Source organism: Osmerus eperlanus, chromosome 10 (assembly GCF_963692335.1).
Source record: "Osmerus eperlanus chromosome 10, fOsmEpe2.1, whole genome shotgun sequence".
In the NCBI taxonomy this organism is placed as follows: Eukaryota; Metazoa; Chordata; class Actinopteri; order Osmeriformes; family Osmeridae; genus Osmerus; species Osmerus eperlanus.
In genome coordinates, this window is record NC_085027.1 from 11154937 (window position 1) to 11177752 (window position 22816).

Consider the following 22816-nt stretch of genomic DNA (forward strand, 5'->3'; position numbering starts at 1 on the left):
GGATACCACTCGTGTCTTTATGATCCAAAGATTAATCTGTCAAGCCACCAGGATGTAAATCTCACCCCTTGCTTTACAAAATACCCTTTTCCCTCCCTTTACCCCATATCTTATTTTTTATGGCTAATAAACATAAACCGGCACAATGGGGTAATGTTCTCATCAATATTATTACTTAATGATAATAAATTTAAAGGCTTGTTACGTGCAGGGAGATTTTTTATTCTGTTTTTGAAAGGCTTTGTAACCGGATCAACCTTTAAGGGGTTAATACAATAACAAACCATGAGGGCTTCTATCACCTCTAATAGCAGTGGTACCCACATATCAGGGTCATTTTAAAGAGAGGGAAACGTGAGCTATTCCTGTTCTTTCTGTCTGTCTGGATTCCAGATTCCAGAACTGTACTAATGTTAGTAGCAGTTAGCTAGCACTCTCTTCCCAATGTTTATAATGAGCAGAGGGGTGATTGCAGCATTAGTGACTGCATTGGCTCTGTGAGGCTCCTATTAATTGGCTAAGCAATTTGTAAAGCATTGGTGATGGGATTAAGACGGACCTGAGAGAAATCATTAGATAATTGAAAGGTGACTGATATTTCTACATCCTGTGATGTGTCCCTCTCTCTTTTCATCCCTCTCTCTGTCAATGTCTATCCCCCACTCTATCTTGCTACCACCTGTCTTAGTCTCTCTGTTCATTCCTTTTTCTCCTTATCTCTTCCATTGCTTTCTTTTCTTCTCTTGTCTTTGTGTTATGATATTGTAGTTTGCAGTCTGTTTAATTAATCACAGACCCACTTATTCCTTGTGTTCAATAGCTTGTCTGTAGTTTTGCTTCCCCCTCACTCCCACTTTCTCTCTTTCCCCTCTTTTATTCTTGGGAGGAAGTGCCTTGTCAACACGATAACGAATCTTTGATCCTAGGAGACCCCAAACTAAACAGGGGAAGTATATAGAAGCTGTTTTGCTACCGTAGTATGCAAATTATTGTTGCTGGAGGTTAAATTAACATTTTTAATTAAAAAATTAGCACCAAACAAACAAAGCAAAACACACTAACGATTAAAAAAATCTAAATAAGCCTCTTCACTGGAAATTACAGAGAATAGTGAAGACATAAAACATTTATTTGATCTGATTTCCAGAGGAATTAATCATGATTTGTGAATTCACAAAGTTAATGGACACATAGGCCTAAACATATAACATAACTACAGGACTGTTGTGGTGTTGTGATTGTCCAGGACTATTGCTGGACAATTATAAATCAATATTTGCTGGTGAAGTTTTAACTTTGAAGCACTTAACATTGATGTTCAAAGTGGGAATTCACAGCAAATTACATACTTGAATGATGTTTGTTTCATTCAGGTAAAGGAATGTTGGCTGACAACAGATGTAGGATTTTATTGGTAATTTCTATTCTTTTTTTAATAAGAAGGTAAAGTGAAGATTTTATTTTTAACTTAAGAAATGTGTGCTTGTAATAAACACTTCATTTGCAGTGGGTTGAATCAGGAACTAATGCATTGTACTGCTCTAGCGCACTCTAGTGGATGTATGAAGAGAAAAAGACCAGGCAAAATGTACTTGAAATGTGAGCTTTTACTTTTAAAGTAAAACAATACGGTCCTAGATACAAAACGTACTATGAGTGAATAATGGTTTTAAACATTAATAATGTATTCTTCAGTTGGTATCCCAGGGATCATCTTGTCTTCACAGAAAAAAGGGACGACATCTTTGAAAAATCAGGACCTCTAATACTGTAGTCAATTCGGACAAGAGTTGAACAAGCACTTGCTTGAAACCTAATGATCATTACAGTGCTGTCTTCATTGTTTGTATCACTAGAGACCTTCCTCCAATGAGACCAGGGCATCATCATACCTCTGGGACAAGGTATGGAGATGGGGAGTGTAGTTTTTAGTCATCCCCTCCACACAGACTCAGCAGGGCCTTCTGATAGTCTCCTTTAGTGTGCTCCTGGTGGGGAATGAAAGGAGGGTGTCATTCGAGATCAGACACATTGTGTTAGTCAGCCTGATTGACCATTATATTCAAATTAGAGAGGCATATGGTACTTAAATGTAGTCACATTACAGACAGACAGACTAGAACAGCAACAGACAGACTGGTAGACATACATACATACATACATACATACATACATACATACATACATACAGACAGAAAAAAACATGCAGACAGACAGATGGGTGAAGCACTCACAGCGATGGTCTGGTAGAGGGACTTCCCATGCGTCTTCTTAAACTCAGTGCGGATCTTCATGAGATCCACCTCGCAGCGAGACACCATGATTCTGGTCACCACCTTCTCCTTGGCCCCTTTGCTCTGTTGACGACCCAAATAAACAGCACACTTTTAGTATCGTGGATCAGCATATTCTGCATGGCTCTCGCAGCCATGTACTGCTGTTAAGCGTCTCTGCAGAGGTGATCACTCCTATGATAACAGATTATTTTCATGATTGATATTTCCGAACATCTTGGATCTAAGAGGAACTGCATGTGTTTATTTTCCTGTATATAATACATGATGCAATCAATGAATCAATTTGTCAAAGTCGGAGGGAATGTTTCTCTGGGATGCTTCTCCTGAGAGATTGATCTTTGATTCTCAGTATCATTTCCAAGGCGGGAGTCATTTGTTAAAGCTGTGTTTCCATGGATGATAGTGAAAAAACCTTATCAGGATACTGCGACAAATTCAAATCAAATCAAAATGTATTTGTATAGCCCTTTTTACAAGCAATGTCACAGAGGGCTTCACATACGCCCATAGAACTGCCCCTCAACCAACCTTACCTTCATAGCTTCGCTGAGTCTGTTAGCGAAGTACAACTGCTTGTTTTCAAAGCACTCAACTGCAACAGTAAGAGAACAACATAATTAGTTAAGCTGCATTCCTCTTTTTTGTATACTCACAAGGACTTTCTCTCGTATAAAATTAAGGTTTCCTTGTTCGTTGAGCAGCCTCAAGATTTAAGGCTTTTATCCATTTTACTTTGAGGAATATCTTGAAATAAAATGTCTTTCAAACAACAAACAACATTCAATCACAGTACATAAAAAAAGCATTTACAGGTCACATGATGGATAGGAAAGTGTGTGTGGGAATGGAGAAGAGAGGAGGATAGGGGAGAGAGAGGAAAATGGAAAAGAAGAAAAGGGTTGGGGGGTCTCCCTCCTGGGTTTACGAATAATTCTACTCTGCCAGATGTAATACTGTTAAGATACTGGAGGGAGAGGCAGCGAGGTAGGTAAACGGCGGAAGAGGAGCCTGACTGACACAAACAGTCTGCCACACAGACAGGAGGAGACTCATCCACTATTTATAAGCAGTTGATTCCGCCTGTGGCTATCTATAAAACAAGTCTGAGAGGAATTCAAGGAACGTACGAATGCGAGTATTCGTAGTCAATTAACATCAAGAGTGTACAAATGTTGAGTGTTGAATAAAGAATATGTTTCCGTAGACTAAAGTTTGATCATCTAATCCTTAAAAAAAAAAAAATTAACCAGACATGCAGGAGGGTGGATCATTCAGGAAGTAGGAAGAGGTGATGTAGACGTAGAATAGGTAGATTGACAGACAAGTATGTACAGGGGATTCGATGGTAGATCATTACCCAGAGTGAGGAAGGACTTCTCCAGATCTCCCTTCACTTCCTTCCTGATGCTTTCCTTCATATCGTAGGGACTGTAGCTCTTGTACCTATCGAAGACTACCAAAGAGAACAGAACTTGTAACTCATGTTCTGAAACCTTCAAGCAAGGTCACACATGTGACTGGGCAGATTTAGGATGGAGTGTTGACCCCACCAGTGTTTGAATTTTGTCAAAGTCTTCAGGGGTCCCCAAGGTAAGTGTACCCACAAAGTATGACATTTAGTCTCTTATGGGGGTCCCCTAACTCTTAATGGGTGTCTGGGACACCCCCTCCTCAATTCTAACACTCTAAATTGCTATCACAATAATGGAATGAGAAATACTAGCAGCAAGATCTACTCCAATGTATTGCATGGTACCTTTCTGTAGGTGGGGCACACTTCTCTCTGACATGATAGAGATCCAGGTGGCCACGTCAGTCCCCTTCCTCTTCACACCTGCTTCGTATAGAGCCTGCATGGACAAAACAGCTCATCAATGACCCCTGTACACCTCACAAACTGAGATTCAATGAGGTCAACAAGTTCAACTAAAATAAGTTGTCAAAGCATGTTGGGACAATATAAAATACTGAACACAAATATATGCAACATGTAAAGTGTTGGTCCCATGTTTTACAACATTTTCCATAAGAAAAAGGTTTGCTTAGAAAGCTTATTTCTGTCGTGGGTAAGCTAAATGTGTATTTTCAATTGACAGGTTTCCTAATATAAAGTGACTAATAAAATATTTGAAATGGTTGAAAGTTGTGTTTATAAGTTTTAACGATAAACCAATTGTGTTTATCCTGCGGAAGTTTGGCAGCAGACAATCCAAGCTTACTATGCACATTTGAACTTACTCTTGAATCCTGATCAATCTTTTCATAGTCCACAATGTTTGTTGGCTCATCTCTCTTGGTCTATCGAAGGACGGAAATTTGAAAGACAAGTTAACACCCAGCGCTCAAACAGACACATTTCTTGTTGTTCTGTTGAGTTCAAAGCTATGTGGTTTTACCTGTACGAGAGCCAGAAGCAGCTTTGCAAAATCCCCTGAGGTGTCACCAGAGACCTCCTTCTCTAGCTCCTTCTTGAACACTGTACATATGCAGAGTGAGATTAATGTGAAAGCAAACAAATGTAACAATGTGATAACCTTCCTCATCATTTGAAAGGTCCACACATTAGCCTCACTGGAGAAAAGGGGATGAACTTACACTCCTTGTAAACACTTTTGATGTCCATCAGTTCGTCGTTGCTCCGTGAGCAGACTATCTCAATCAGGGTCTCTTCATCAGTTCCCAAACCCTGGATGGATGAAATATTTGGTGTTAGGCAGTGCAACAGAACAGCATAGAAAAGCTCCAACTGCTACTACTGCGTAACTTGAGTCTGTAGAGGTAATTAATTTAGGCCACAAGAGGGAAGCAATGTCTGAAAATCTCTCTTAGCTTCATGTAATGTTGCTTGAAGATTTGGTAAGAAATTCAACATGGGCGAGTCTTAAACAAGCAGAGAGACTTCCCCTCATTGTTCCTCCCTTTATATGCAATAGAACCTCTCAATAGCATATCATTCAATGCGGTTTAATCCTTGGTGTATGTGAAGGTGTGTGTGTTTGTGTAAGTGTGTGTTAAGAAGACTAGACAATGTTTAACATTATTAGGGTATTAGAGTAATTAGACTAACAATCTACCATCAACAGCCAAAAATGGTTTTGTTATTGTTTGTTTGTACTATTGATTGTTTAAACATTTAAGCTGCGTGTGGAAACTGACAAGGGTTCTCCTTCCTCCTTATTACCTTCATAGAACCTTTGAGCTCTGTGGCATCATACTGAGCAGTACTCTTCATCAGGCCCAGAACCACATGCTCCAGGGAGCCAGAGAGGGCACCCTTCAGGGCTGTTATCATGTCCTGCAAAAGAAATAGACAAATGGATCAAACACAACTTATGATACACAAATCTTCATTTTCTTGTGTTGAGCACATCTTCTTTTAACAGAGTCTAAATGATGTGGTCTAAGTGCGAAAGTCAGGTTTTCCTCACCTTCTTTGCTCTCTTTTCATACTCAAAGGCGATTTCTCTCCTCTGGGAGTAGCTACGTCTTGTCAAGATGTCTATGATGGTCTGCTCATCAACACCTTTTAAGACATCAACAAAAATGTATTTACATGGGTCATGTTAGAGTACAATTCTTTTTTTACCCGGACAACCATTATGTGTGATTTGCAAAATAACTATCCAAATTGTTCCAGCAAATTGGTTGGTAGACATAATGGCAGATGTTTCTAGGCGTGGTCAGAAAGAAAACTCCTTTGTAGTTGGTCAGTGACTCAGTGTTCCCAACTTTACCCACACAGTACTGTTCCGTGGAACGTTCCAAACACAAATACACCAGCTTGGAGTCATTCCAATTCAGTAAGGTTTCTATTCATTTGCACATTCTGAACAATCTTTCTAAAACTGCAGGCTTTCAACTGATGTATATTTCTCACCCTTAGTTTTGATGGCTGTTTCAATCCGTGTAGCATCCTTGGCTGGGTCGAAGTCTGCTACTGGCACCACAGTGGGGAATTTGGGCTCACTCTCCTACATGGGACCATGTTACATTAGCACACATCCCACAATGGGTCCCATTTGCTTGTTGATATGTACTGTACAGTGGATGTCATACAGCTCCATGGGTTCTTTTATGATGTTACATTTACATTTTTTTTAACATTTAGTCATTTAGCAGACGCTCTTATCCAGAGCGACTTACAGTAAGTACAGGGACATTCCCCCGAGGCAAGTAGGGTGAAGTGCCTTGCCCAAGGACACAACGTCAGTTGGCATGACCAGGAATCGAACTGGCAACCTTCGGATTACTAGCCCGATTCCCTCACCGCTCAGCCAACAGACTCCAGACTTGAAATTAATTATGAACTATACATTGGATTGGTCTGGATACGAAAAAGCACAGCTGAGATAAGAGAAGGGATTTTGATTGACCTCAATGGGTTGGCCTCATTAATGCATCCATTAATCATAATCGTATTGCAATCATAAATAACTCTCCGAAATGTAAGTGGTGACTGTTTATTTTCGTATTAGTTGTGCTGGAGCTTTACTCACCCCGCCAAAATTCAGCGTGAGCTGTCCCAAGAATTCTGAGACCAATGACATTTTTAATGATTTCTGCAAAAGATAAGTAGTTGACATGTTTAAAGTTAAAAAGGAAACCATAAAAGGAAACCATAAACGGGAGGAGGTGGTCTTTAGCAAAAATATTATTAAACCATCACTTAGCAACCAGTCACAAAGATCCTAACGTATGACTCACATGTCCTGCTCCTGCAGTCACCACCAAAGGCCTTCAATTCTAGTTCTCAGTTATAGTACAACCATAATTCAGCATAAACAACTATTAGCACACAGACTTGAGGCAATCAATGTATACATCTAAGTATTGTGTAAGATAATTGAAACTTTATAATTGCCTCATGGTTATATCTGTAATGATGATAATGACTGTGATAGCATTGGGGATCCTACAGTCTGAGTCCTAATGACACAGTGTGCAGTAAATGATAGGTGTGTGTTTCCAGGGTAAACTTTGCTCTGACACACCCAGCAACACTTCTATGAAACCATTGCCTATCTGCAAAGAATGTCAGAGCAAAGACCCTGTTCTAGCTTGTGAAATATTTACCTACCTATTCAATTCCGCACAAAACAGGCTACCAAATGTGGGGGTGTGGGAAATCAATCACACAATGTGAGACTAATCAAATCAAATTTAAATACTATTTGAATAAACTAATCAAATCACATTTAAATAAAACATTTCTGATGTGGTAAATGATGCTCACTATGCAAAAAAAAGGCTTGCTGTTTCCAATAAGAAAATGTATCAATTAATTCTCTCAATATCTAATAATCTCTCTCTTACTACTTTCTCTTTCTCTCTAACACACATATCAACACATAAAACTGTCTCAACTCACACAAAGGGGCCTTTGGAGTGAAAGGGCTTCAGTAGAAGGACAGAGAAAGGTCGACATAGCAGGTCGAAAGGCAGACTTACCTTACTGGAAGGACTTCAGACAGAACCTCACTGTTGCAGCACTGTGGTTGCTGTAGTTCCCGTTATGGAGACGGTAAAGGGTGTAGTGTTTAAATACCAGAGGCAGGCTGGAATGATATGACTCACTGAGCATGGGTCCAACTCCTGCCCCATGGCACATACTCCTCCCCTGTCTCTATTCTCTCCACCCTCGACCCAACTTCCTGTTAGAGAACCAGACTCTGTGCAGCGGTAACTGCCCTGAATTTTTCTTCAGTGCAGTTGTATGCCATACATTTTCTGGAAACTTCCTGTTTTACTGTCATATGATCATAACACACCACTCTCAGAAAACCCATGTCCAAACATCTGTCTCATCCTTCATCTCACAATGTTGAAACAAGCAATACACCTCTAAAAACAGCTATGTTTTTCTGATTCAATTTGGATAGCATGGTTTAAAATGTGATGCCCCAGTGAGAGATGTCATTCTACATGAAGTATGGCATAGCTCATTCCAGACCCAATTGAAAGGCATTTTAACTGAAGCCTCAGCATTTTTGACATGACTCAAATACCCTCGTCAGGATCGATAAACTAGTCTCTGTTCTCTTCAGACTGCTTTTCACTGAACTCGCCTAAACTATGATTCATAACACACTTCCTATTACTCACGCTCCAGGATAAATATTAGGTAATCCTTCCCGTCTTTGTTTAATGCCCCTGTCTATGACAGGCACCTGTAATTGAAAAAGAGGTTTCCCAATGCATTTGGGGTAATGCAGTTCCACATCCTTCACACCTCCCGTCCTATTTGTTTTTAATAATTTATTTGAATCCGCTGTTTGTGGGACAGGCTGAAAGGATGGCGTTGTAATTCAATGGATGCCAGTGCAAACAAGCGGGCAACCCCCAAACAACCTTCACTCAATCATCTGCAGGCCACGACACACTCTTCACGCCCCCGCAGTTGTCGTGGCTGAGCACCTCATTTGCTAAAAGGTACGTTAAAGCCCAATAAAGCATGTCAGACTTGACAACTCATTCACTTTAACGGCATAATTAAAAAGGAAAAGCTCTTTTTCTCCGGGTTAAGAGTGTGAGTGGCATTGGTTGGCACGATGCCCGTCAGACTTTGCCCATCATTCACATGGTCAAAGGACTAGGGTAGTGAGGCTGGGGTGTAACTGGGACTGTAGGGTAGAGAGTCCTGAAGCCTAGAGTTTGTTGGTATGGTCTCAGTATTTAGTGTGTAAGGTCAGTTTGGGGATAGGAAATGTTAGTTGCCAGTAAGTATAGTACCAGGTTCATGTCTCTTTTGCTGTTACAGGGAACTTTTCTATTGTATTAGTACCCAAGAAACACTGAGTCATAATTCATTTTATAAGTGAATCTTATCACCGATCATAGATTCGACTTGACCAAGTGTCCTGCGGTCCTGGCCGGTCCAACACAACCATATCTCCATCCTCACCTGAGGAATTCACAGGAAACACTCCTCCAGTGATCTAACCGGGGCCTATTCCCAACTCACCACACCTCTATTAGCCTCACCCAAAAAATTCTGCCATCACAGTCATATAGGGTTTATGCTAACATTGCTAAGCTAATATCTCTGCTGCCATCACAGTCATTTAGGGTTTATGCTAACATTGCTAAGCTAATATCTCTGCTGCCATCAAAGTCATATAGGGTTTATGCTAACATTGCTAAGCTAATATAGGGAGGTCAGATGGCTGAGCAGTTAGGGAATCGGGCTATTAATCAGATGGTTGTTGGTTCGATTCCCGGCCGCATCAAATAACGTTGTGTCCTTGGGCAAGGCACTTCACCCTACTTGCCTCGGGGGGAATGTCCCTGTACTTACTGTAAGTCGCTCTGGATAAGAGCGTCTGCTAAATGACTAAATGTAAATGTAATATCTCTGCTGCCATCACAGTCATATAGGGTTTATGCTAACATTGCTAAGATAATATCTCAGCTGTTTGGTTGTTGAGGCTGCAGTCTCTCACAGCACAGCCCAGAGCTCCTCGTGATCTCACATGATCTCAATTTCTTCCACTGAGTTCTGCAATGGACCTCTCTCTAAAAGGGATAGTGCTACGAGACCATGGCAGCAAATAGGGTACATCTTGTTATATGTTGTTCTATTTCCCTAATCCCTTTATGATCTGGCATTTGCAAGTTATGTTTTGTAATGAAGAAAATCCAAATGATTGTGATGCTGATGTTCAATGCTGTGTCTATTCCCAAAAAGCATGTGCTTCTATTCAATTAAACTGTTACACCTTGTAACTACCTGCTGGCGATGATGCTGGTGAAGCTGAGGAAATGTATCAAGTTGAAGCTTGCCTGGGTAACTGAGTTCATGATATAGCTGAAACATCCCATCACCCTCAGAGGTCCCATAGTGACGACATCATAACTGTGCACAGGCTTGCCACTCATTCTAACTCACCCTTTTCATGTCACAAGACCAGATACAATAACAGGGTCACGTCATCTCAAAGCACATTGCCACATATAATATTGTCAATGGATAGTCATTGGGGTTTTGAGTCATCTATGGGGTTTCATTAGTCTATGACATGTGACATGTTGTGACATAAAGCCAATGTGGTTCAAGTCTGAAAGTAAATGAGACAAACTTTAGGAAATATTGATAGAAGCATACATAGATATTCAATAGTTAAAAACTCTAATAGTTAAACAAGCTAATACGTTGCCATAGCAATCAAAAGCAAACAGAGCTGGTGAGTACTTGATCAAAATAATTTGTGTTAATTGGGGAATGTGTATATCTCAGATCAAGACATACTAGGTTCAAATCCGGTCAGACGTCACTTTTGATAAAAGGTAAGTATTAATCTGTTTTGCAAAATGATGACTTGATAATAGTTAGTTGGATGGTTGGTTTGAAATGGTATAAACCACATCAACCTACAGGTGAGGCACAGTTTTCGACATCATATAAAATAACTTACACACGTGTTAAATTACTTTTAACATGCATACAAGGTCTATCTAAGGTATTTTATCAGCATCATGGCTCTATGTGCTTTGAACTTTAAAACACATTTTCTGTACCATTTCAAGATAGCTAAAGAGGTTTGCTTCTCATGTTGCAATCCATTGGTATGTGAGAAGTATGCTGGGAGTGTGGAGTGAAGACAAGGGATTCTCTACGCCAAGGGAGGATCTGTTCAAGGGAAAGGAGGGGTGTTAGGGGGGGTCGTAGGGGTTAGGAGAATAATATCATTGCACCACACCCTTAAGTGTCTTGGACAGCAGCGTTTCCATGGTGAGCTAACACATCAGAGATATGAGAACTGAACCTCTGTGCAGTTCCTCAACTCAGTGTAACAAACTATGAGGCAAGAACCCTTTATCTATCTCTGTCTCCATAGTATCCCAGCTTTCCTACCGTTACCGTTAACCCTAAACCAAGGAGTGTCCCCCACTAATGAATATAACATCTTAAATATGCATTAGCATGACTGTCACTGTACTGTAGCTTTTATGCCATGCTAAAAATCTGTTTGTATTGTAAATATCCCATTTCTAATCACTCACCCTCTCTGCCCCACTCACAACAGTAAGAGAAAGATTTAGAAGGAATTTAAAACAAGGAAAGCCTCTCATAAGTGTCCGTTAGCTTCAGTGTCTGAGAAGGTGATAAACCTGATAACAGCACATGCCTGTTTCCAGGACTAGAAACGCTGTGTAAGAACAAATGAACATGTCAGAACAAAGACTTGTGTTGAGAGTATAGGGTGGGACACAACATTGGCCAGGGTGTTGCCAGGGTTCTGTGTAAAACAATCACATTATGTCTTTCCAGAGATGCACTGAACATTTTTAAAAGCAATCCAATGTGTGAAACAAAGTAGCTGTAAGGCTGGGTGTCACCATGCCCCCATTTCTCATATGCTAAAATATGGAGTTTCTGGAAGGAGTCTCTACTTGATGGGTCTCACACCTCATTGTGTAACTTACTGTTGCATTGCTAGTCATATGTTTCTCTCTCTGATTTACAATAATCATGGTAGAGTAGGTAAGATTTAAAGCCTTTATTTTGTAACGTGTTTGCCTTCTAATTGATTTCGTTCATTTGCAATGTTAGTAAATATCTATTTAATATAACCTTCCTTTGACCATTCTTGCTCTGATTTAACCCATAAAGTCAAATAACTGCAATTCCCATTGGTATAGGCATACTTTGGTTACTGTTAATACACTGTTCAGTTGACCCCTCTTCCTTCAAACATAGGGGGATAGTTTTGGTTGGTTGTTACCCCCTACATAGCCACATGCATCTTACAGAATGTCTCCACGTAAGATAAAACAACCCATGTAGTTCTACACTTGTATTTATGTGCGAGGGAGATCTAAAGGTCTTTTATCAGTCTCCCACTCCCTGTTGTCGATATGGCAACGTGGCAAACAAAGTGTTAGAGAGTCACAGAGCAGGGGTGAGTCACGCAGAAGCAGCTTGGATTGGAGAGAGGGAGGGGAAGGGGGGGGGGGCAGCAGGGTCGGGTGCGCAACGTAGGGAAGATGGGGCCAAGGTTGTGGGTGTAGTGAGGGAGGGGCGGTGGCTCGAAGGCCGAACCAAAGTTTACGGGCAGTAGACCACGGACCAAACTCACAGGACAGGACAGTCTCCATTGTCTTGACAAAAATGAAGTGATGGGTGGAAGAAATATTTAGAACTATAAACTCCACAACCTTCCACAGGTTTGGACAGATATAGTATGAACTTCAATGTAATAGTGTATAATACACACCCATATTGAGATGGATGTTTGCAACTGCTTGGCCTGTTTTTAGTGAACTTTGGTATATTCAGTCTGTAGTCTGCAAAATAAACTTTATGGATATAAATTAAGACGTGTAGATTCAAATAAAGAAACATGTCCCAGCATCAAAACCTTGAAAAATAAACTGTATAACTGTGTAGAGGGGTACTGAGGCCTAGCAGGATTCAATCCAACTTGTGTGGAAATTGTCACTCAATAAGCTTTTATTCTCTTTCACACCCTCTGCTGGACACTGTGCTCTTGCACACGATCCTTTCTTATCAGCTTTCCTACATCGATGCAGAATCCTACATCACAATACACTGAGCTCAGTTTGGAATGTCACAGCAAAGGGCTCTGAATACTGAAAATATGATCTTGCAAGTTCTTTGTATTTTATATGTTTCTAAAATGTCAAATAAGTGTAAGTTGATTGTTGTTAAGTGTAAATTCAGTACAAAACGCAGAAAGTGAAGCGGTTTTGAATACTTTTGGAAGCCACAGAACACAAGGAACCTGAAACAATGACAGCAGACTCAAATCATAACCCGGGGTGCAGTGCTGATTGCTAGCTTCTTTTTTACAAGCTGTCATTTTATTATGGGATAACAATACATTATACACATCAAAAATCGATGTGTCCAATGCACCTTTGATGAAGGTCATATTAAAAGGTACAGTTTCTAAGTACAATATAACAATAATCATATTAGAATGAAAAGTATTTAAAAGACAACATTAAAATGTTCTTATTTTCTTTACAGTTGTATTTACAAAATAAATCAAAATACTTGAATGAATGAGGTGACGGACAGAGTTGTTCTCGCGAAGACAACTAAAGTGATAAGAGTTCAAAAGAGCTGGGTAAAAAGGTACGTCCCAATGTCATCATTTCAAAATCAGTTGCAAATATATGAAATTTATATGTGACCAAACCACTGAACTGGATCTTCATTTAAAATCACAGGTTGTTCATTTAACAGAGTTGCTTGTGCCTTTTTCCACCAACTTATGAGGACTTATTATCGTAAAAGAACAAAGACACACATTGAATTAATCTTACAAAATAAAACATGAAATAGATTGTCCATTCCTTTATTATATTATATCATCCTTTTTCTGGCATTAAAAACTGAGCACTAAAGCAAGTTAAATGTCAACCAGAATGAACTCAAATTGAACTTCTTGTTATACATTTTCAAGATGTCCCTATAAAATTCAGAAAAACATTTTGTAAGTATCATTGAATTCCGATACATTTTCTTTTGTGTGGAATCCACAATGAACCGTTTTCAAAAACACTGTCGACACTCCCTCCAAATGCAATGGAATATTCTGTGTTCTGTGTAAATTTAAGCTTGATATTAACACCATGCTGGTTGACATGGGCCACATCATGAGCCTCGGGTCGCACCAAAAGGTTTCACAATCACATCTGACAAAAGTTCAAAAACATCACAACCAATTACGGCTTTTTAAGCCCAAAACAAACACATATCTTTTTTTTCTTTTTTTATATTGAAACTCCGGTGCTGTAGGTTCTGTATAAAAATCCAAAGCTATTGCCTTTTAACAAACTTAAACGAACAAAGAAAAGAAATTGTCTCCCCCAGGACAAGCACACTGATACAGGTGCATGCTGGGTATGGTAGGCATTGTACTATGATCATTACTCATCATAATTACTCATATTAACAATAATAATGTGTAGATACTCTGTGAAATCAAATAAACAAACAGGGTGGCGTAGTCTCAACATCTCAAGGGCCTGCTGACAAAAGTAACCTAGCACCACACATCCAAGAAATAAAATGTATACTGCACTCTCTAACTAAACTAAATCTAAAAGAGAGCAGTACTGTATATCAGAACAGATAGAGCACACCATGGTGCATTTAATCAACAGATACATGTTTGTACGGAGTAGGCATCTATAGCAGTATCTTCATTTTGCCTATAGACAATATATAAAGCTACTTACATAAGTGAGTTCAAATAATAGTGGAGATGAAGAGGAGGGTGATGTACTGTGTATGTACATCCTGCTCATGTTCATAGTTCTCAGAACAGAACCAATCAATATACCGTACATGAAGCAAACACTGAGTTCAAAATAAGGACAAGAATAAAAAATACAATTTAAATGTGATAAATAAAAATTTGCACAGACATGCAATTTAACTATACAAAAAAGAGAGAAAAAGGTAGATTTGCATTATTGCTTGACATTCTGTTATGGCTAAGTTACTTTCTTTATTTGTGAAATAAAAATGCTCTTTCATTTATGTGCTTTGAAACTTGAGAAAGTTGTCATCAAGATAGAAGTGTAATGGAGAGGGAAACAAAAGAAAGTTAGGAGGAAAGACAGACGGTCTTCTTCTATTTAACCAAGCGGTCCTGAATACAAGCCTTGTCTGGATCTCTATGTCAACAGAGGAGGGAAATGTAAGCTTCTCATACGGTATACAGGCAAGTACGCACAAACACACACACACACACACACACACAAACAAGCACACACACTGCAGTCACCTAGAGGAACAGGTGTAACTCAAGAGACCAACTATATCAGAACTTCAGAAACCTCCAGTCAAACAAAGGAGTAATATGAACATCTATTGATTTGTTACCAGCCATTATTGCTTGATATTGTCAATAACTGATGCAAGGACGTGATATTGTGCACACTATGTCTCATTCTTTGACTAATACTGTTATCTATTTGCATATCTTCTATGCAACCCTGGGTCAATTGCTATTTTATACTGTGAAATACTTTGGATCCACCTTTGGATCTTAAGTGCCTCAATTACTTTCCTAGCATTTGTTATTGATCTCTAGAAATCAACCCCAGAATGCGGCAACTTGGCACAGACTACAGAATACACTGTATAGTATTAGTCAGTAAGTCAGCATGCAGATAAGATTAAGACACCCTTCTGGTCTTCAGTACATTGCTAGACATTGGGCCAAGCTCTTAATACTGAACTTCTTACTTACTTAAACTTAAACTTCAAATTCTCCCTGAGTTAGTGTATTTCTTTTTATTTTAATCAAATAATCCACGGTTGTGGTATCATAGTGCAAGTTTAGCTTTCTTTGAAATTTGATGAAGCCTTTGGGATCCATTATTATTATTATTATTATTATTATTATTAGTGAATATACAATTTAACCCGATGTAGTTATCTGCTTTACTAAATGCATTGTGGAAAATGTGGCGGTGAAAAAGTATAATTTAATTGGTTTTGGGCCTCCAAGGTTTTGATGACTTCATACCTACAAATAAATTAGGACAATATGCTGAATCCAATACGGATTGGAACCTGTTCTTTACTGTTCTCTATTTTTTAAAGCTACATGGGTTCTGCATATTAAGTAGACTGTTCTCAACCAAATGTAAAATGTGGAAATCAACCTAAAATGGTGTACACAGCTTAAATGTTCCCTGAGGGATAGTATCAAATTGCATGGTTGTATTGCGCAATGGAGGAATGACCTTGCTGTGCAAAAAAATACAAATATACAAAAACACAGTTCAGGCAAAGCGCAGCTACTCCAACCACTGCTTCTGTATGTTCTGGAATGTCCTCAAGCATACACACACCCATACACACACCCATACACCCATACACCCATACACCCATACATACATACATACATACATACATACATACATACATACATACATACATACATAATTTGTGTAAAACCCTGTCCTCAAAAAATAACATCAAACAATCAGCTACATGGATAAAATGTGAGCTCCTCATCTGATGAACCTTCCTTCAAACCAACACATCCATAGCACTTGGTTGCAGATAAATGCCAAGTGCTTAGAAGTTGTTGGTTTTGCCTCTTCTGAGGGGAAATCAACTTAAAAGACTTTCACCACCAGACAAGGCTTCGGTTTTTGTCACTCCTCCCTCCATTTTGTGTTTTAATCCATGAAATGACCAGTGTTATGTGAGAAACTGGGGAAACAGTAAGAGTCACCATGGCAAGCACACCACCACTTGTTTTCTATTGTTCTCTCTGGGTCTAAGGGTCCCTTTTATTTATGTTTTTTCTGTTAGAGCAAATCTGGTATTTCTTGAGCCCTACCCCTACTTTATTCAAGCCTGACAGATAAACCTCCCAGAGCTGACCACAGACCAGTGCTTTGGTGCCTTTTCAAAAACTGAATATGGTGACTGTTGAGACTGTAAAGATGGAAATACACAAATGTTACTTATATATTAAAGGGTGAGACACAAAAGGTAGAAGAAAGGATGGGTTTTATGGGGATGAATCTTAAAGAGATCGAATTGATCTGTATGGATATGAAAGAATCTGATGAGAAGAGTTAGACTCAATCGTACTGTTTTCTTGTTGACCACGAGGTGGAGCTGATGGATAGCCAATGCATGCAATGATTTGATAGATCTTGACGCTTATTCGCCAGAAACTTCAGTAGGTCTAGCAACATTTTGTATCTATGGGTATATAGATGTATCAGGAAAATGCAGGCCTAGGCTGATTAAATTGTATTGTTGTGTTTTAGTGCAGTGTGTGCAGTGACACTGATTGAATTGGTTAGGCAATGAGAGGTAGATTTATAAAATCAAGGTAAAACGTGAACAAAAATAATTTGAAAGAAAATATTAGGTGTTGATGGGAGAGTCTACATGATCGTAACAATATTGCTTATTTAAACTTGCTAATTCACTTCATGATTCCAGCATAGAAGGACACATTTGTCTGATACATCTGTGTTTGATGTTGAACATGCAACACTTCAAAAACCCAAGTTATACACAATTCTTCATAAATTAAAGACAGGTCCAAAAGTGCCTGGTAAAATTCTGCAATAAGTGCACAACCGCTATAATACAAGTTCTTCAAAATAGATTCTAAAACATTATTATTTCATTACATTGACTCATTTTGTATTTATAGTTTGTACTTATGGGCAAGATACCCTGTAGGACATAGGACATAGTTACTGAAAGGAATGGATTCCTGGTATTGAGGTTGGTGAGCTAGATTTTCTCTAATTTCCACTCTTGCGGTGAGGGGTTTCATAGCAGGTGGTCTAAAGGTGATGAGTATTGATGTATGCCCAGATCCCTACAGAGACCCCGAGTGGACGGCTGGTCCAGGAGTAGCTATTCTGAGGGAATCTGCATCGTCTACAGCTGTGAATCAGCAACCAATAAACTGTGTTCTGTACAGACTGATGATCAAATTAAACAAAAAGAAAAGGTTTGAACTGACCCTAACCCACAACAACCAACCACACAAAATTAAGTCTTATTAATCTGTCTATAAGTGCCTTAGGTTTGGGTCACATCTTCAGACTGTAGCTTTATCTTATCACTCATTTTCTTTTCTCATGTATTGCCTAATTGGAGAGTTGGCAATTAAAAACCCAAATAGCTTGAAAAAAATCTACTAAGAAACTAACAAGAAGAACCCAGTTGGATTTTCAAGTGACATTCACTTATATTTTCTCAATCTGCAGTTATAAGCTATTAAAATCGTAAAATGAACAATACACAGATGCAAGTGGGCTAGGTTCGATCTAACAGAATATATGTACTGTGTGTGTGTGTGTGTGTGTGTGTGTGTGTGTGTGTGCGCGACTTGCGTCCCCTCCTCCTTTATCCTTTCCAACCTATCCAACTCATCCACCAGGATGGGGCAAAGCAAGGTAGAGGTGAAGAAAGATGAACACAACTCAAACAGATGAGTAAAAACCATCCCTCCATTTTTTTCAGCAGCGAGCCAGCTGTTCAAAAAAAGCTCTGGGTCACCATCAGTGTCTCTCTCTCTTTAAACCATGTTCTGTCCGTTAAAGTACGGTCCGGTATGGTAAAACACCACCGCGCAGCACAGCATGTGTTTCACCGGCTAGCCGTCCAGGGGCATGGCCTGTTCAAAGTCTGAGCCGAACAGCTCCTTGTATAAGGGGGGGAAGTGAGCTCGCACAATGTCCGGGTACGTCGCCTTGAACGCTGTGAGCTTCTCTGTGTGCCGGCTGCACAGGGCCCGCAAGGTGGACACTTTACATATTAACTGTGGAGAGGGATAGAGAAAAAGAGAGGAAGATAGAGAGGGAGAGGAAGAAAGATAGCGGGAGGAAGATAGAAAGACAGAGAGAGAGAGAGAGAGAGAGAGAGAGAGAGAGAGAGAGAGAGAGAGAGAGAGAGAGAGAGAGAGAGAGAGAGAGTGAGTGAGAGTGAGTGAGAAAGGGTGAGAGTGAGAAAAGTTAAAGTGACAGTGAGACAGAGAGACAATGAAAGAGGGAGGGAGGGTGAGAGAATAGAAAACAGAAAGGTCATTGGGGATTCAGATTGCAGAGCTGGCAAGCCCACATTTCCTTTTGATCAGAGAAGATGCTGGGACCAACCCACAATTTAGTTCCCAGAGTGTGTGTGTGCGCGTGTGTATGCATGCGTGCATGCGTGTGTGTGTACAAATGGCTTGTGTTTACCTTTGTGAGTATACCGTCTTCTCTGTTGTTCTTTTGAAGGACGTGTTGAAGTGCCAATTGAATCTCCTGTTGAAGCTTCTCCACCTTGACTTTCTCTTGGAGCCATGACCGATCTACACACACAACATCAAGAAGACTGCTGTCAGCACAGCATGTCTTTCAACATGGATCTCCTTGACAGCATACACACCCTATTATTGACTGCGTGTGCGCACGTGTATGTGTGTATGCATGTGTGTTTATGCGTGCATGTGTGTGTGTGTGTGTGTGTGTGTAGGTGTGAGGGTTTGTGTTCAAAATGTGTACGTGCATTACAATATCTCATGTCTACCAACGTGACTGAAACAGAATGCATGCTGGGAGACGGGCCTACCTGCCGACATCAAAACGAATGCGGAGAACAAGGCGATCTCGTGCTCGGAGAGGTGCATCGCGCACATGTTCTTGGCAAACTCAAAGACGGAGCTGATCAAATCGTCACAACCTGTCAACACAGCCACATGCAGCACAGCAGAGGAGCAGACGGGGGGGTCAGCATATCTGCTATCTTAAGAGCTCGGGCAGAAGTGACAGGGGCATGGTAGCTAGCTGTGGAGACAATGCCTGATTTAAGAGTACAGTTCAATCAGTGTAATTATGTCTCTGTGGACTTGTGGTCAGAGTGAGTCAGGGAAGAGGTCATGTCTTCGTCTTTTATTAAATCAATGATGTTAAGACTTGCTGAGGTACGTACATTACAAGGCATCATGAAAGGGATAGTTACCATTTATGGGATGCGCATTTAATTTAAGATGCTTGTTGAGAAGTGCGTAGCCAGTTTAATTTGATTTGACTTGAACAAACCTTGTACTGTCTTGTCCTAGAGGCCACCCTCTCCTCATTTCTTTTTTTCTTTGAATGATGTCTGGGCTAATTAGACACACACAAACACACAAGTGCAGCACACACACCCTAAGACAGGGTCTAGTAGTATGACTCACCTAATGCTTTGAAGACATCTGGCCCTGCGTACTTCCCGTCAAAGTAGACGGTGTTGTTCTGTGAGTCGAAGGCACGGCACATTCTGACAAACACCACCTCTAATGAACCTGCCAGAGAGAAATAACACAAGTCACTATTTGTCGTTTGTTATCTGGTACGTGTGTGTGTGTGTGTGTGTGCTCGCACACGTGAGTGTGTGTGCTTGAAGTCAGAGTAACTGCATTTAAGTGGGTGGTGAGATGTAACATGATCCTGAATATCTGTACTTAAGCTAAATTAGTCTATTTTGACGTTTTCTGATTGTCGTTATGTGCATCCCTTACCAAGACAACTAAATCTAAGACAAACATGTATAGTACACATCTGAGTCTAATGTCTATGACAGGGTTGGGTTCTTTGGTGCAGACTAGACAGTAAATAGCTGCAGTTTAATAAATATGCTACATAAGCCTTGAGGCTATGATCTGACTGGGACCCTCTGTGGTTAACATACTGTAGCACCGAAGCCACTACTATAGTGCTTCCTGTGTAACTAACTGGAAATAGTATACACAAATTATACTAATATACTATATAATATACAAACTAATTTGGGATATCTACTGTATGCCATATATTCTTCTGCTGTGCTTACGACACATGATGTGTTAAAACCCTGTTCCTGCAGATACTACCCTTGTCACACCCTGTTCCTGCAGATACTACCCTTGTCACATCAGGATAAAGTGTTAGTGACGTGTGACAGAGTGTGTTACCTGCTTTCAGCAGCACAATCTGATCGTTCTGGCAGAGCTCCATGAAGCCGTCGATGCGCTTGGCGAACTCCACCACGTACTGGATGGCCTCCGTGATCTTGATGGCACACAGCTGCCACATGACCTCGCGGGACTGTCGTCAACAACAACAAGGACAAGATCAATGAAAGAACAACGAGATAAAGGAAGCCCTACTATACAGTTCATATCAGAGTATATTCCTGTAGCTATACAGAGTAGCCTAGCATCCAGTACCTTGCTCTGGTAGTTCTCCATCTCCTCCTGCAGGAAGGCCTGCCAGGTCATCTGCTGCAGCTCCTCTCTCAGGTACTGACACGTCTCCATGTGGGACTTGGAGATGTTCTGGGACAGGTGTTCTGTAACGCAACACAACACCCAGTATAAACATGCTGGAACACACAGCTCCCACACAGCTCCCACACAGCTCCCACACACAGCCCACACACAGCCCACACACAGCTCCCACACAGCTCCCACACACAGCTCCCACACACAGCTCCCACACAGCTCCCGCACAGCTCCCGCACACATCTCCCACACAGCTCCCACACAGCTCCCACACAGCTCCCACACAGCTCCCACACAGCTCCCCCACACAGCTCCCACACACAGCTCCCACACAGCTCCCACACAGCTCCCACACACAGCTCCCCCACAGCTCCCACACAGCTCCCACACAGCTCCCACACACAGCTCTCCCACACAGCTCCCACACAGCTCCCACACACAGCTCTCCCACACAGCTCTCCCACACAGCTCCCACACAGCTCCCAATGCACATGTCTAGTGCATTAAAGCTACAACAAACAAGACAACAAAGACTGTGCTTGACATTGCTGGCAGTAGTTGATATACAGCTCTTATCAACTGCTGTTGGTAAAATAATAATACCTGATACAACAATATATTTGAATGAGACAAACAAATGTTTTAACAAAGGATATACGCATTTGCTAACGGGGAGGGGGAAAAGCATACCATTGTGATAAATGATTTTGTCCAAAAAAAGAAAAGAGAAAAGATTCTGTAAAACTCTTGGGAAGCAAAAAAATTGATTTCCCCTAACGCGTGCCCCTCTGGATCCCAATTGGCCCTAATTAACAGACAACTAATTACCACACGCACGTTTTAATGAGCTCCGAAGATGAGTTTTCAACCTCCTGCTATTTTAAACCACCTTTGGTGTCTGGTTTTGCCCCCATGGTTGTGCTGCATGCCTCTCTGTTCTTCTCTCTCGACTGCACCTCTCTTAGATCGTAGCTCTCTCCCATCCCCCTCCACCCCTCTCTTATCCTCGCTACACCTCCTTTTTCCTCGCCTCATCTCTTCTCTTTCTTCCCTCTCATGCAAGCTGCTGTCCTCACCATCGTTATACCTCTTCTACCTTCATCTCAATCCCCCCCTTCCCTATCCTTCCACTAACACTCCCCCCCACACACACACACAAACAAACACACACTCACCAAGCTCAGCCATGGACACGGTAGGAGAAGTCTCTCCGTTTGTGAAGGAGCAGTAAGGGAAGAAGCCGTTGGCCGAGCCGTAATCACAGATGGGCTCGGGCTTGATCCCGTTGATGTCCAGCCCCGACTGGTCCGGGGAGGGCTGGATGTCCAGGTAGAACCCGCCCACGCCTCCTCCTCCGCCCCCGCCAGAGTCGCCCTTGGACGAGCCCAGGGAAGAGCTCCCCTCGGGGGTGTGTTGCTCGTCCATGTAGCCCCCCAGCTCATCATGGAGCTCGGTGAGGCCCGTGGAGGACGTGAGGCCGTAGGGGGGGGTGAGGGGCTCGGCCTCCCCCGGCGCTTGGCTGTGGAGGTGGGGGTGGCTGGTGTGGAGGTGGGGCCCACCACTGTGGCTGTCCCTCTGCTGCTGCTGCTGCTGTTGGAGGCGGTGCTTCTGGACTTCGGCGTACAGGCTGTCGCGCTGCTTCTTGGACATGCGGCCAAACTTGACCGCTGTGGATGGAGGGGGGGGGGGGGGGGTGGATTGGTACACTGACAGTTAGTTTAAACATAATATGATCACAATGCAGCAGACCTAAAATGACTTTAAAATATATTT

General features: G+C 41.2%; 2 protein-coding genes across 4 annotated transcripts in view; both read right to left on the minus strand.

The window, feature by feature from the left end:
• Positions 1 to 1589: 1589 nt before the first annotated feature.
• On the minus strand, positions 1590 to 6945 carry LOC134027997 (annexin A2-A-like). The gene is made up of 12 exons (XM_062471294.1): positions 6794 to 6945; positions 6175 to 6268; positions 5726 to 5820; positions 5479 to 5592; positions 4893 to 4983; positions 4694 to 4773; positions 4536 to 4595; positions 4054 to 4147; positions 3655 to 3750; positions 2831 to 2889; positions 2235 to 2357; positions 1590 to 1988 (listed from the first exon to the last, which is right to left on the minus strand). The coding sequence occupies exons 1-12, from the start codon at positions 6902 to 6904 to the stop codon at positions 1929 to 1931; spliced, it is 1077 nt and encodes a 358-aa protein (XP_062327278.1). The 5' UTR covers positions 6905 to 6945; the 3' UTR covers positions 1590 to 1928.
• A 6151-nt stretch (positions 6946 to 13096) lies between these two features.
• LOC134028049 (nuclear receptor ROR-alpha A-like) overlaps positions 13097 to 22816 on the minus strand; it is a 105953-nt gene continuing 96233 nt past the window's right edge. For all 3 annotated transcript variants that reach the window (XM_062471365.1, XM_062471367.1, XM_062471366.1), the window contains 7 exons: positions 22219 to 22710; positions 20990 to 21111; positions 20735 to 20867; positions 19979 to 20086; positions 19372 to 19482; positions 18999 to 19111; positions 13097 to 18580 (listed from right to left, as the gene is read on the minus strand). In XM_062471365.1, coding sequence (XP_062327349.1) covers positions 18416 to 18580; positions 18999 to 19111; positions 19372 to 19482; positions 19979 to 20086; positions 20735 to 20867; positions 20990 to 21111; positions 22219 to 22710 — 1244 coding nt within the window. In that variant the 3' untranslated portion in view covers positions 13097 to 18415. The remainder of the gene's footprint in view (positions 18581 to 18998; positions 19112 to 19371; positions 19483 to 19978; positions 20087 to 20734; positions 20868 to 20989; positions 21112 to 22218; positions 22711 to 22816) is intronic.

Bases quoted from the DNA above. Each gene is read 5' to 3' on its own strand.
- LOC134027997 (XM_062471294.1), bottom strand. From the start codon at position 6,904: ATGGTTTCCTTTTTAACTTTAAACATGTCAACTACTTATCTTTTGCAG. The intron at 5,821-6,174 runs GTGAGAAATATA...ATGTCTTAAAAG, and splicing joins AACAGCCATCAAAACTAAGG to GTGTTGATGAGCAGACCATC. The intron at 3,751-4,053 runs GTACCATGCAAT...TCTCTTTGGTAG, and splicing joins TGTGCCCCACCTACAGAAAG to TCTTCGATAGGTACAAGAGC.